Source organism: Castor canadensis, chromosome 4 (genome assembly GCF_047511655.1).
Source record: "Castor canadensis chromosome 4, mCasCan1.hap1v2, whole genome shotgun sequence".
Taxonomy (NCBI): domain Eukaryota; kingdom Metazoa; phylum Chordata; class Mammalia; order Rodentia; family Castoridae; genus Castor; species Castor canadensis.
In genome coordinates, this window is record NC_133389.1 from 150,561,854 (window position 1) to 150,575,769 (window position 13,916).

Consider the following 13,916-nt stretch of genomic DNA (forward strand, 5'->3'; position numbering starts at 1 on the left):
TACCACTTGAGCCATGTTCTCAGCCATTTTTGCTTTAGTTATTTTTTGGATAGGTTTTAAGTTTTTTGCCTGGGGGGCTGGAATGACAGGTATTCACCACCACACTAGGCTTGTTGGTTGAATGGTCGTGCTAACTTTTCTGCCCTGAGCCTTTTGCCAAGGGCTGGCCTCGAGCGCTGATCTTCCTGATCTCTACCTCCCACATGGCTGGGAGTATAGGCATGACCACATCACACCTTAGGTCTAATTTTAATCCTGTCATTGACCCTGTAGCTGTGACCCTAAGTAACTCACTCTGATTTTTAGTCTCTATTTCTGTAAAATGAGTGTGAACTAAGGACAAAATATTGAGGCAAAGTCTGGGATATCATCCAAAACCTGCTCTATTGGAGGTACTCAGTGAATGCTCGATCCTCTTTCTCACTGGACATGATGTAATTTGTAATTTGTGCTTCTCTTTCATACTCTGAAGGCATTATCCAGCCAATGCCTGTCTGACACCCATTTGTTCTCTATATGGAACAGCCGTCACCACTGTGGAAGGCATAGGAAGCACCAAGACCAGAATTCATCCTATTCAGGTGAGGGTGTGCCTCCTCCTTTATAGGGTTTCTGTTATTTGAAAACCATTAATGGCATCATGAGTGCTTGAGACTAAGAGAGTAGAGCAGTATGGGCTCTGCTGTTTGGTCACTGCTAACAGATAAAACCCTGCTGGTGCTGAGAGGGAAACCTGGGATATTGGGATATGTGTGTTCTGTGACTGTCTTCTTGAAAGATGCTTTTGGAGGACTAGAAGACTTATCCTTTTTCAAAAAAAATGCTGAAATAACCAGGTTTGTTTGTATGTTCTGATTATGTGGGACCTGTCAATCTTGTATCTTCCAAACTCATAAAGAAATGAGAGCCAGGTGCATTCACTAAAGGATACAACTTTCTTTCTTTTTCTTTCTTCCTTTCTTTCTTTCTTTCTTTCTTTCTCTCTCTCTTTCTTCTTTCCTTCCTTCCTTCCTCACTCCTTCACTCCCTCACTCCCTCTCCCTCCATCCCTCCTTCAGTCTCCATTCGTTCCTTCCTTTCTTCCTTCCTTCCTTCCTACCTTCCTTCCTTCCTTCCTTTCTTTCTTTCTTTCTTTCTTTCTTTCTTTCTTTCTTTCTTTCTTTCTTTCTTCCTTCCTTCCTTCCTCACTCCCTCCCTCACTGCCTCTCGCTCCTTCCCTCCCTTACTCTTCCTTCCTTCTTTCATTCCTTCCTTCCCTCCTTCCTTCCTTTCCGCCTTTCTTTCTTTTCATTTCTTTCTGGAAAGTGGAAATCAATAGGACTTTCAAAGCAGAATGAATATCTCAGCTAGCAAAAAGATTTGTTAAGCTTGGGGCTTGTGCAGAAGGCAGGACAGGGACTGCAATGGACTCTGACTTTTCTCCAAAAGTAGCATCTCCTTAGAGCTTTTGCTTCCAATGAGACCATCCCTTCAGACTCAGACTCCTTAAAGTATGCATACATTGTCCCCCAAATGCCATTGCTACTTGTTTTGATCTAAGGCGATGAGGGCCATTAAGGCGAATGGGTAGAAGAGGGAAAAGAAAGGGCAACATAGAAAACAGCCAACCTTCAGATTCTCTAGATGTGAAGGAATTTTGTGCATGGTTTGCTTTCCATGAAAGGTCATTAGCTAGAGGGAGAGGAGTTTACCTGGACATGCTTGTGCAACTCAAGCACACACGGGCACAGGGCACTTGCTCTCTGCTGATACTGGGCTCCTGTTGTACAGTGATGCCAGAAGACAGCATCCAAAAGGACTTGTCCCTTGGAAGTTAGAACCAAAGAAAAAATGCTGGGCATTAAAGGCAGTATTTCCTCCTTGATTGTTTTCTGGATTAAGGTTGCTGTTTTATAAATTCCTGCATACTAGAGCATTAGTATATTAGTGGGCAGATAGAAGGCAACCATGAAATACTTGGAGGCTTTTTTTTTTTTCTCAACTTGAGTGTATTTTACCTCATTTCTCCTAAGGACACTTTATCTCTGTGATTTACAACCTCAGTTTTACAGTGAGACCACCTAGTAATCTTTGAAAGATGGATGCCTGTCCTCACACTCCAGAGAGTCTATGTAGTTTGATCTGGGTGCCCTGGGGCCTCAGGTTCCGCTGGTGATTCCAAAGACTTAGAGGCATGCCTTAGGCAAAGCTTAGAAAGAAGAGACACAAGAGTCAACGCAGCCCAAGTCAGAGGCACCAGCAATGAGGAGCGCTCAACAACCTCTTCCCCAGCTTTAAGGAGCATAAGACTCTCCCAGGGATCTTGTAAAATGCAGGCTGTGGTCAGTAGGTCTGGAGTGGGACCCAAGATCTGCACCTTTAACTTTTTTGTGCTTCCAGGAGAGGATCGCCAAATGTCATGGCACCCAGTGTGGCTTCTGCACTCCTGGCATGGTGATGTCCATGTATGCACTACTCAGGAACCACCCAGAGCCCACTATGGATCAGTTAACAGACGCCCTTGGTGGTAGGTTATATAGGCTTTTATTTCTAAATGATGATGTAGCTAAAATTGGATTCCTACCATGTGCCACTCACTGAATTAAATGCTATCTGAGGATTGTCTCACAATAACTTTATACAATGGGGAAACTGAGGTTTAGAGACAGTAATTTATTCAGTTATGGCACCTAACTGTGGGAGAGCTGGTTTGTTGAAATCAAGCTTCAAAACAAATCCACACATTGCACTCAACTGATACATTTCTCCTTTTTATTTTTATTTATTATTTGATCTATTTCATAAATCTCTTAATCTTCAAGATTCCCACTGTTCTAAGTGGCCATAGTTATTAATACTATATTGTATACTTATACATTTGTGAAGAGGGCAGATCTTTTGTTCAGTATCCTCATCACTAAATGAATGAATGAATGAATGAATAAACAAATAAAAAGCATGAGGAAGCTCAGCAGTGTGCATATGTGTACAGCATCAATCGTGGAGATGGATTCACAGTTTATTCCTATCTCCGAACACATCAAGTTGGGTACATTAAATATTTATAGCTTTTTATATGTTGATAATACCTCAATAAAGTGAATTTCTTAACAGTAAACTTCATTCTTGGATGTGACTGTGGAACAAGTTTTTGTCTTAGAATCATTGTGTGGTTTGAGTACCTGTCACAAGCAGAGAGACACTACAGATAGTGGAACTGTTAAAACCTGCCTCAAGGCTCTTCACTAAATATCCCAAATGGCTGATGTGCAATATGACTTTGTAGATGAGGTGGACTGAAATGCACACAGATCTTCCTTCTAGGATGGGGTCCTTATTTGGCAGCCTGTGTCTGTTTGTAGGTCACTTTATTAATAGAGGTTTGGGGTTTTCTCCTTCAGGGAACCTGTGCCGTTGCACTGGATACAGGCCCATAATTGATGCATGCAGGACTTTCTGTAAGGTAAGTAGAAGGAACACATGGCTGAGTATATTTTTCCCCAATAAAACAAAGCAGTAGGGGTTGTCAAGTGTGATTAGGGAAACTGTCACTGAGCAACTACTTAGTCAATATTTGTTGAATTAATAGATGAACAGATAACCTTGAAATGAAAGAAGATTGCTTTTTGGAAGTCAAACTATGAAAGCAATCATATAGATAAGAATGGAGTGATGATACCAATACTTTTTAATATACCATTGGTATTTAAAATATTAAATCTTAATTAATATTAATAACCATGGTTGATATTTGTTGCTATATGCCAGGCTTAGTTATAAGATCTTTATATAGTTTAACTTACTTAATAAACACTGCTACACAAAATTGCTTTAAGTTCAGTTTTTCATTCAAGTAGTTTGGATACATTTAAGTACAAATGATTCTCTTTCATGACATCTAGTAATTCTGATTTTATATTTCAGCTGTATTCACTCAGTTTATTTAATACTTATTAGAATCACCACTAAGTGATTTGTTTCATTAACCATCAGACTTCTGGCTGCTGTCAAAGTAAAGAAAATGGGGTTTGCTCTTTGGATGAAGAAAGAAATGGATTGCCAGAATGTGAGGAAGGAAACAAGGTCAGTGAAATTTGATGTTACAAAGCTTTCTTAAGGCAGGGGCTGGTGGAGTGGCTCAAGTGATAAGAGTGCCTGTCTAGCAAGTGTAAGGTCCTGAGTTCAAACCCCAGTGCTGCCAAAAAACAAAAACATAAAAACAAAATTTCCTAAAGACATGAGCCGCAGTTGACTTACTCTTCAGAGGACTAAATGCACAAATTGACCAATTTGATTGGTATGGACATGTTTGCTATTTTGCTATCCCATTCTCACTCTATGTCTGTACTAAAAAAAAAAAATCAGCCTAGAAAGGGGAAGGGGAGACAGAATGGTCAGCAGGTATGGGGTACAGTGCGGTAGTAGTTACAATTTCTAATTGTTTTATAGTACAGTAGGGTAACTCTAGTTGACAACAATTAATTTAATATTTCAAATAGTTAATGGAGAGGCTTTTGACTGTTCTCCATACAAAGAAATGTGTAATGTCTAAGGTAATAACTATCCCAGTTACCCTGACCTGATCATCACACACGTATTGCAGTGTCACACTGTGTCCCGCAAATACTTGCAATTACTATGTGTCAATCAAAAGTTAAAAACATAGTTTACATTCGATCTTAACCAAAAGGCCAGATGTGCTTAAAAAGTGTATTTCAATAGTACAATAATCACCCCTTATCTACAGTTTCACTTTCTGCAGTTTCAGTTACTTCCTCTCAGTCATGGTCAGAGAATATGAAATGGCAAATTCCAGAACTAATTCATAAGTTGCAGCTTGCTTGCTGTTCTGAGTGGCATGATGACCTCTTACTGTTCCCCAGTGTCCCACTTGGGATGTGAATCCCCCTTTTGTTCAAGGTATCTATGCCGTTGGTGCTAACTGCCTGTTTGTCGCTTAGGACGTCTTGGTTATCAACTCTGCTGGCACAGTACTGCAGTGCCTGTGTTCAGCTAACCCTTATTTTACTTAATAATGACCCCAAAGCACAAGAAATTCAGGTATGCCAGTGGGTAGCCACAAAATGTTTTCTGTAAATGAAAAGTTAAAGGTTCTCAACATAATAAGGAAAGAAAAAAATTGTATGTAGAGGGTGCTAAGATTTAGAGTAAGAATGAATGGGGAAAAACACTGTATATAGGGCTCAATACTAACCATAGTTTCAGGCATGCACTGGGAGTCTTGAAATATATCCCCTGAGAATCAGGGTGGGGGAGCTACTGTAACTTCTGGTACATTCTCTCTTTAAGACAAGTCCAGAACTCTTTTCAGAAGAGGAGTTTCTGCCAGTGGATCCAACCCAGGAGCTGATATTTCCTCCTGAGCTAATGGTGAGGAAGACAATGTTGACCTCATCCTGGATGTATTCCTAGTGAAGTGTCTGGAAATAGACTTGCTCTAGATTCTTTCAAAAGCTGATCATCAATTCTCAAGATTTTATCTGTTATCCTTATTTCAAGATCTAAAGAATGTGGACCAAGGGAGAGGCGGAGGAGAAGGGTGGAACCACCCTCAGGGGTCTGTGGGCTGGGGGAAACAGCTGGTGGTATCTATAAAAAGTCACCAAGGCCCAACACATGTAGATGTTCACATGGTTTCTACTCCTGATTTTGCTGAAATTTGTTTTTCCTTAGGATGATTGGACAAAACTGAGCATGTTAATCTATTTTGAAACATTAAAATGAATTCCTGTGAGATAGAAGAGCACAAAGGGAAGTTATAGGGAGCAACCTTCAGGAGTAAAACTCTGTCTACTTTATCCTGAAATCTAATTCCTGCGAAGCTCTACTTTTAGGTCACTTACTTTGTTTTTTTTAGAAGATCTGGGTATCCTTTCTCTGTTCTTGCAAAAATAGAGTAGAAACAGATGGAAATTTTGTCACACGATATCTCAAATCTCTGTTGCTTTTTCAATAGATAATGGCTGAGAAACAACCACAAAAGACCAGGGTTTTTGGTGGTGAGAGAGTGACATGGATTTCCCCTGTGACCCTGAAGGAACTTCTTGAAGCTAAATTCAAACATCCCCAGGCCCCTGTTGTCATGGGGAACACCTCTGTGGGTAAGTGGGACCCCAGAGACTTCTTATGAGGAAATGAGGGAAAGGGCTCAAGGCAAGACTGCTTCCTATATGTGTGTTCTCAGAAAAAGCAGTCTGAAATAGTGTTTGTAATTCTTTGAACTTGACTTCTTCAGTGTTGCTCAAGAAATTTCTGTCACTTAAATACATAAATCTCTTGTACCCTTTACTGGAGTAGTGCACAAATCTGTACCCAAGAGGCTTGCGCCATGGCAAGCTAGCAGCAGCAGCAGTGCCAGTGCCAGCTTGTCCTGTCTTTCCATTTGGGGACCTCTCTGGGCCTCATTTTGAAACTGCTCTTGTTTTCCTTTCTTGATGGGTATAAAGTGTTTTACAGAAACTGCAGCTACGAGTAGTAGTGTAGGCTCAGTTTGCCCACCTCTTTGAGGAGTCCCCAGAATCTTTCCCAAGAGAATTTTGAGTCTGCCATATTGCCCAAGTTTCAGGGCAATTCCAAAGAGTCCTCCTAGTTTAAGAAAAGTCCATCTAGCCATGCTCTCTGATATGGTTTGGCAGTAAATAGACCAATAGAAAGATACCTAATTCTTTTTATGTTTAAAGACATCAGTTTAATGATAATTTCCAAGTTAAAAGGGCAGTTAGTTCCTGTTTATCCTAATCTTATTTTACTCCGAATCCTTTAGGGCCTGAAGTGAAATTTAAAGGTGTTTTCCACCCAGTTGTAATTTCTCCTGATAGAATTGAAGAACTGAATGTTGTAAATCATACACGTACTGGTGAGTTCTTAAGGTCCTTGTTTTCTTAGTTTAAATGCATTAATCGATTTGGTTACTTTGTCCAGTAGACGAGCAGAAAGAGAATTATTCCTAGTTAAAATATGCACAGAGATTCTCTTCTATAAGAATGATAACATTCTACAGGGGAGTCCCAGGAAGAATTCTCTAAAGTTATAATAGCTATCAATTGTCTGAATAGTCAGATTTTTTTTACTGAAAAAGTTTGTCTGAGATATCAGAGAAAGGTAACAGCTATTCAATGAAGGTACTGTATTAAGTGCTGGGCAGAGGATAAAGATGAACAGAACACCTCTCCAGAAGTAGGGAGCAAGCAGTGCAAGTTGATGAATTAAGCAACTCACAGCCTGGCTTTTCCATTCCTGTAAAGGAAATTGATTCTATGGCCAGAACAATACAGATTTGGAATCCAGCTTCTAAAATGTAATTCTTGACTGTGACATGTATTAGCTGTAAGATCTTAGGGAAGCTATTTAACTTAATTTCATTTTTTGTCATCCATGAAGTGGGGTGATTAATAACTCATAGTTTTGTTCAAATTTATGGAGATTACCTAAAGAATTTAGCATAATGCTTGATAAAGTGAGTGTTCAAAGAATTTAATCTTTGTCACCTTCACCAATTACTCCATTATTACTACCATCAGGAATTACCCTCACTGTCACCTCTACTACCTCATCATCAACCCACACCCCTGTCACCACCATTACCCCATCTCTACGACTACCTCATCTCCACCACTCCATCAATGCTACCAGCACTGCCACCACCACCTCCCATAAGCAGGACAGCACGTGTCCAGTATAAAGATCCCACGTTTGTAGCTTTGATCTAAAGGACATTTTCAGGCCAGCAGCTGTCACATGGCATTATTTATTTCAGGGCTCACCCTGGGTGCTGGCCTCAGCCTGGCCCAGGTGAAGGACATCCTGGCTGAGGTGGTCCAGAAGCTTCCAGACGAGAAGACACAGACATACTGCGCTCTCCTGAAGCACCTGAGGACGCTGGCTGGACAACAGATCAGGAGCATGGCCGTATGTTTTGACACAGTAAACTCTGTGTGCAGCCATTGAGGGATTGTCTCTGGTGACTTATATTTTGTTCTTTTGGAACAGACAAAAGAAATAGTTCTCCGAAGCTTTGCCTAATCCTTATTTTAGCACTTGTGTTTTATAATTACATAACAGAAGTGAACATAGCTCATTATTTTAAAAAGTCTTTAGGGGGCCACATCGTGAGCAGGCATCTAGATTCAGATCTGAATCCCCTCCTGGCTGTGGGTAATTGCACCCTCAACTTGATATCAAAAGGTAAGTGACAGCTCCTTCTTAGGGATTATTAAGCCTGGTTTTCTGTTTGGGGAGGAAAGAAGTCCAGTTTTGACAATGACTATTCTCTAGAATATCAGTAATTCTCTCTGCTTTTCTGGAGTCTAAAAGCTGGTGAGTCTGTCTTAATTGCACACACTACCAATCTCGTTGTCTGTGTCATTTTGAGATCTTGCGCTAGGTATGTCTGTGCAGGTCACCTTACATTGAATACACGTGTGCTGGTTAATGTCCAGGTGTGGTCTGATAATTGGGAAGAACATAACCATGGAACCTTTTGGACCCTTCACTGAGACATTCCCTGTGTGGTACAGGAGTGTGGCACTCATATCATTCTTCAGTCTCTTACTTAATTTGTCCTTGTCGATGCCTACACATCTTTCAGCAGTGAAAGAATGGCTGGGCTCATTCCAAATTTATTTCCTTGCTTTTTGTTTTTGCAAAACTCAGTCCAGGAATTTTATTTCTCTTATCCCAACCTGCCCAACAATTGTTAGGAAGTTCTACTTAGTCCTCTGGAAATCTGGTAGGTTTTCAGTTAAAAATAATATGAGTTAGCTTTCTATCACCTGCCTTGTTAATACCTGCCCCTCTTGTCATCTGAACTACTAAACAATCAGAAGGAAGAAGATTTAAATCTCAGCCTAAATAATATCTCTTTATAAAAAGTCACTATGAGAAAAAAGTTTTGTGATCAGAAAACAAACATGGAAAATTCTTAGCTTTCATCCCCAGATCATCCTTTAGTCTGTTTTTCCCCCTCAGCATATTGATTAAAGAACTGAAGTTCTTTAGTTTCTGGAAAAGGGTGTAAACAACTAATATAACACTTCAATCAAACTCATCGAAGGGGATTTTTTTTTTATTCACTACCATATCCAGTAGGGTTCTTGGTTATAAACTAGTGTTTATTGATTGACTTGATCAGATATCAAAAAGAGTATTAATATCTACTCCCTCCTAGCAAAGCTCTAAGTGAATTGTGCTGTTTAGGAAGAGGTCTGCTAAGGTCCCATTCTACCTGAGACTTTGGGCTACTTTGCTAGGTATCTTTGTCTACAAGCCAGCAAAGAAGATTTAAAAAAAAAAAAAAGGTGGGGTGTAGTCTGGAAGAAACATTGCAAGATGCCAGGAGAGGGAAAGAGATTCCTAAGAACAGAAAGAGCGTGTATTTGCCCTAAACTACCAGTGTCCTCAGGTATTTGGTGGAATTATTTCCCCAGTATGGAAATTTGTCTAACAGACCAAAGATTTCAGGGAAAGTGTTAATTCTTTCCATAGAAGGAGAACGACAGATCCCTCTAAACGAGCAGTTTCTCAGCAAGTGCCCCGGTGCGGATCTGAATCCCCAGGAAATCTTGGTCTCCGTGAACATTCCCCACTCCAGGAAGGTGAGAAGTTCCTTTCAGTTTCTTGGGTTGACCTGTGAGCCTACAGCTCCTTATCCTAGCATAGGTGGGGTCAGAAAGAGTGTTGAGTGTTTATGCCAGCAGGTGGTATGAGGTCACTAGCTTAAGAAGTCACATGCATAATTGCCTCTCACTCTTGATATGCACTCCCCTGTCATTCCCAGAGCCAGGAGACCTCGCTCCCTCTTCCCTTACCCCAAACTCTAAAGTTATTTTCTAACAAATTGTTTTAAACTCTTTGTCCCATAAGGCTTTCCCCCTAAATGAGACATAAAGAATATACCTCCATCTCCATCTTGAGGTTTGAAAGGGGCTAAAAAAAATACATTTGCAATAGAACTTAGTGGGAAAAAGCAAGGGCTTTAGAGTCAGATAGACCCAGGTTAGAGTTCTGGTTTTTTCAAGTCCTGAACTGATTACTGAGTCACAGATTCTTCCTCTATAAAACCGTGAAGAAGCAAGCCTGACTCAGAGGACGTATTAGTACTGGGACTGCCATAACAAAAACCACAGACTAGGCCAGGCACAGTGGCTCATACCTGTAAGCCTGGCTACTTAGGAGGCAGAGATCAGGAGGAGAGCCAGGGCAAAAAGTTTGTAAGACCCCATCTCATTCAATGACTGTGTGCAGTAGCATATACCTGTCATCCCTGCTACTTGGGGAAGCACAAATAGGACAGTGGTGGACCAGGCAGACCTGGGCATAAAGCAAGACTCTATCTCAGAAATAACCAATGCAAAAAGGGCTGGCAGAGTGGTTCAAGTAGTAAAGCACCTGCTTAACAAGTACAAGGCCCTGAGTTTAATCCCCCAGTCCCACAAAAAAAGAAAAGTAAAAAGAACCACAGACTACTGGCTCAAACATTGCAGATATATTTCCTAGATATTCCAAAGGCTGGAAGTCTGATGTCAGGGTGTCAGCAGGGTTGGTTTCTTCTGAGAACTCTGACCTTGGCTTGTAAATGGCCATCTTTTTCTGCTGCCTTCCGGTGGTCTTCCCTCTTTCCTGTCCGTGTCCAAATTTCTGTCTTGGGTTATGGCCTGATGACCTTACACCCAAATACTGAAGTCCTGGGGGACTAAGACCTCAACACGTGAATTGGGGCACACAATGCAGCCATGAGGGAGGATGTGACAAGGGCCACACACACATTTCTACATGCATAGTTGTCACTTGGTGGCTTTCTACATGTGCCACTTACCTTTTTCTTTCAGTGGGAATTTGTGTCAGCCTTCCGACAAGCACAGCGGCAACAGAATGCACTAGCGATAGTCAATTCAGGAATGAGAGTGTTTTTTGGCAAAGGGGACGGTGTCATTAGAGAGCTATCCATCTCGTATGGAGGGGTTGGTCCGACCATCATCTGTGCCAAGAATTCCTGCCAGAAGCTCATCGGCAGGTAAGGCACCATGTCTAGGACTCCAAGTATCAGAACAGCCTGTTCTCTGGTGAGATATAACAATAAGAAGAAAAATATTTAATATTTTTGTTTTAGTTTTTGTTGTCATTTTGTTTGTTTGTTTTCAGGCAAGGTCTCACTATATAGCCCAGGCTGGCCTCAAACTCACAACCTTCCTGCCTTAGCCTCCCAAGTGCTTGGATTACAGGAGTGTACCACCAAGCCTGAATAGTACCTTTCTATTTAGTGGCAGAGAATTCTACTAATATTTTAGGATCATTTCTATGATTTTAGTGATATGGGGATGATTAGTGAGATGGAGATGGGGATTACATAGTATGTGTGTGTGCGTGTGTGTGTGTGTGTGTGTGTGTGTGTGAGAGAGAGAGAGAGAGAGAGAGAGAGAGAATACTTGTCTCTCAATAGCACAAATTTGCATTCTTTATTGTGGGGAATAATCTATGATGATGACATGTGAGTTTGTTCTACAGTTATTGCTAAATGTATTTGCGTGTTGGACTTTTTGTCTGTAGGTAATACTAACAGCTGACCTTGAGGATTTACTAGGTAAACAATGGCACATAGTGGTTAGAAGCATGAGCTCGAGCCTTTAATTAGCCAGACCGCCTGGCCCAAATCTCCACTCAGCCTCTGCTAACTGCGTGGTCTCTGTCAGCTTCCTTAACCTGGTACCTCAGTGTCTTTGACAAAGACAGGTAATCTCACCTTTCTCATAGGGCAGCTGTTAGGATTAAACGAGTGAAAGCGTGCACAGTGCTTAAAGCAGAACCTGGCATGCAGTAAATGTCCTAGTGACAGAAGGGGCAGTGACTCCTGGGCTAAGCTTTTTCCGTGTTTTCCCCCCTTTGGTTTTGGCAGTCCTGGGGTTTGCTCTTGTTAGGTAGGTATTCTACCACTTGAGCCACGCTGCAGCTCTTTTTGCTCTGGTTGTTTTTATTATAGGGTCTTGGATTTATGCCTCAGCTGACCTGAATGCAATCCTCCCATTTATGCTTCTGTGTACCTGGAATAACAGGTACACACCATCATGTCCAACTTTTATTGGTTGAGATGTGACCTTGCAAACTTTTTTGCCTAGACTGGCCTCAAACCACAATCCTCTCCATCTCTGCCTCCAGTGTAGCTAGGATTACAGGTGTAAGTCACTGTTTTTGAGACAAGAGTCTCACTATGTAACCCAGGCTGGTCTTGAACTCTCAGGCCTCCTGTGTCAGTCCTGAGTGCTGGGGTTACAGGCATGAATCACCAGGCCTGGCCCAAGTAGCTAAGGAGTTTTGACAGATGAGAGTGTGATGAGATCCAAGCCTTTGAGAGTGGTTTGAACTTGGGTTCCTGACTCTGGTTCCTGACTCTTGTACTCTTATTTCCTACATTAAACTGTAGATTTGTCTTACATATTAGCTGAACCTGCAAGATGAGTCCTTCCAGGCTAGGAGTCTCTTTCTTTTCCTCTCACAGGCCCTGGAATGAAGAGACGCTGGATGCAGCATGCAGGCTGGTTTTGGATGAAGTCTCCTTGCCAGGCTCCGCCCCTGGTGGGAAGGTGGAGTTCAAGAGGACCCTCATCATCAGCTTCCTTTTCAAGTTCTACCTGAAAGTGTCACAGATCTTGAAGAGGATGGTAAATGGAACTTTCCAAGTACTGAGGGCTATTGTGACACCCAAAGTGGAGGCACACGCCCCTGCTGAATAGCTGTGGAATAACGAAAGATGTCCCAGATCAGATACACCTTGACTTGCTGGGCTTCCATCACGCTGTCTGGATGGGTGTGGGTTTGGGGAAGAATGGCGAAGGAGTACAAAGTGTGCAGGATTTTGTCTAACTCCATTCAGTTATGTTGTTCCTGACTCATTGTTTGTCTAGATAATGTTGATAAAACTTGCTAATGATTTTGATATCTTTTCTTCCACTTATTGAGGTTTTCCTTCACATGTTTGCCCTTCTTCTCTGGGTTCAGCTTATTTCTCACCCAAAAGATGATGATAGCAGCCCCTCTACAAGATGAAATGGGTCATCGTAGGAAAAAGGTTCCGTATGGTCCCTAGAGCTTCAGAATTGCTAGCGGTAGTCATAACCATAGTAAATAATGCAGGTATTCTTTGCCTGGTCTCCTTCATGACAGTGTTACAAGACTGTTGGCTAGGGAGAACACAACTGAAAAAAAATTCTGTAAATAAATTTGCTAGACCCAAAAGGAACTTGAACCTTATTGACCTCATTAACCGTGTGGTTGCATCAGCCAACCAGACCTACACCAAATGTACAATGTGTCTGAACATCTGTAATTTGAGCCACATGGAGGTTTTACATAGGCTGTCACAACGCTTACTGTTGGACAAATTAATATTGCTCGCCAAGATCTAGATCCTATTTCGTGCTCTTTATCTCAAACACTGTGGATGCTTGATTCATTTCTTCCCCATAATGCTGCCCAATTTCTGTTAAAGACATGTCTCCTTTCAACAAATCTCAGATTTTCACTTTATCATTTCAATTAAGCACATTGCATGCCCTTTTTGGCTTGAGAGGATTATCATACTTTTTACCTTGCTTTTTGAACCACGTTTACTTTTGGGAAGCATATTTTCACAAAATTGAAGGCAGGGAAACACTGAGCAGATGACACAAGGAGTTCAGCACAACAGACAAAAGCATGGGACTGACTGACAGCTTCTTCACATCAACTGAGCTGTGTAGTGCACACAAGAATTTAAAACTTTTGATTTTGAAATTTCTTTTTATTTATCTTTCTTTTTACTGCATTTGGTCAAAACTGTGTGTAATGAATCTGAGAATAACGTGGGCTTACCATATAAAGAGCTAAGTGGCCTACTGCCCTACTGAGGAATGTTCTTCCTGGGGACCCAAAGGCATCCTTGGTGG

At 41.4% G+C, this 13,916-nt stretch overlaps 1 protein-coding gene across 3 annotated transcripts in view; it reads left to right on the top strand.

Moving 5' to 3' along the window:
• Positions 1-13,916, top strand: part of Aox1 (aldehyde oxidase 1) — a 63,916-nt gene that overhangs the window by 12,522 nt on the left and 37,478 nt on the right. For all 3 annotated transcript variants that reach the window (XM_074071355.1, XM_074071356.1, XM_020173001.2), the window contains 12 exons: positions 473-581; positions 2,380-2,506; positions 3,381-3,442; positions 3,973-4,062; positions 5,290-5,370; positions 5,957-6,101; positions 6,764-6,856; positions 7,757-7,908; positions 8,091-8,184; positions 9,484-9,593; positions 10,827-11,011; positions 12,491-12,653. In XM_074071355.1, coding sequence (XP_073927456.1) covers positions 473-581; positions 2,380-2,506; positions 3,381-3,442; positions 3,973-4,062; positions 5,290-5,370; positions 5,957-6,101; positions 6,764-6,856; positions 7,757-7,908; positions 8,091-8,184; positions 9,484-9,593; positions 10,827-11,011; positions 12,491-12,653 — 1,411 coding nt within the window. The remainder of the gene's footprint in view (positions 1-472; positions 582-2,379; positions 2,507-3,380; positions 3,443-3,972; positions 4,063-5,289; positions 5,371-5,956; positions 6,102-6,763; positions 6,857-7,756; positions 7,909-8,090; positions 8,185-9,483; positions 9,594-10,826; positions 11,012-12,490; positions 12,654-13,916) is intronic.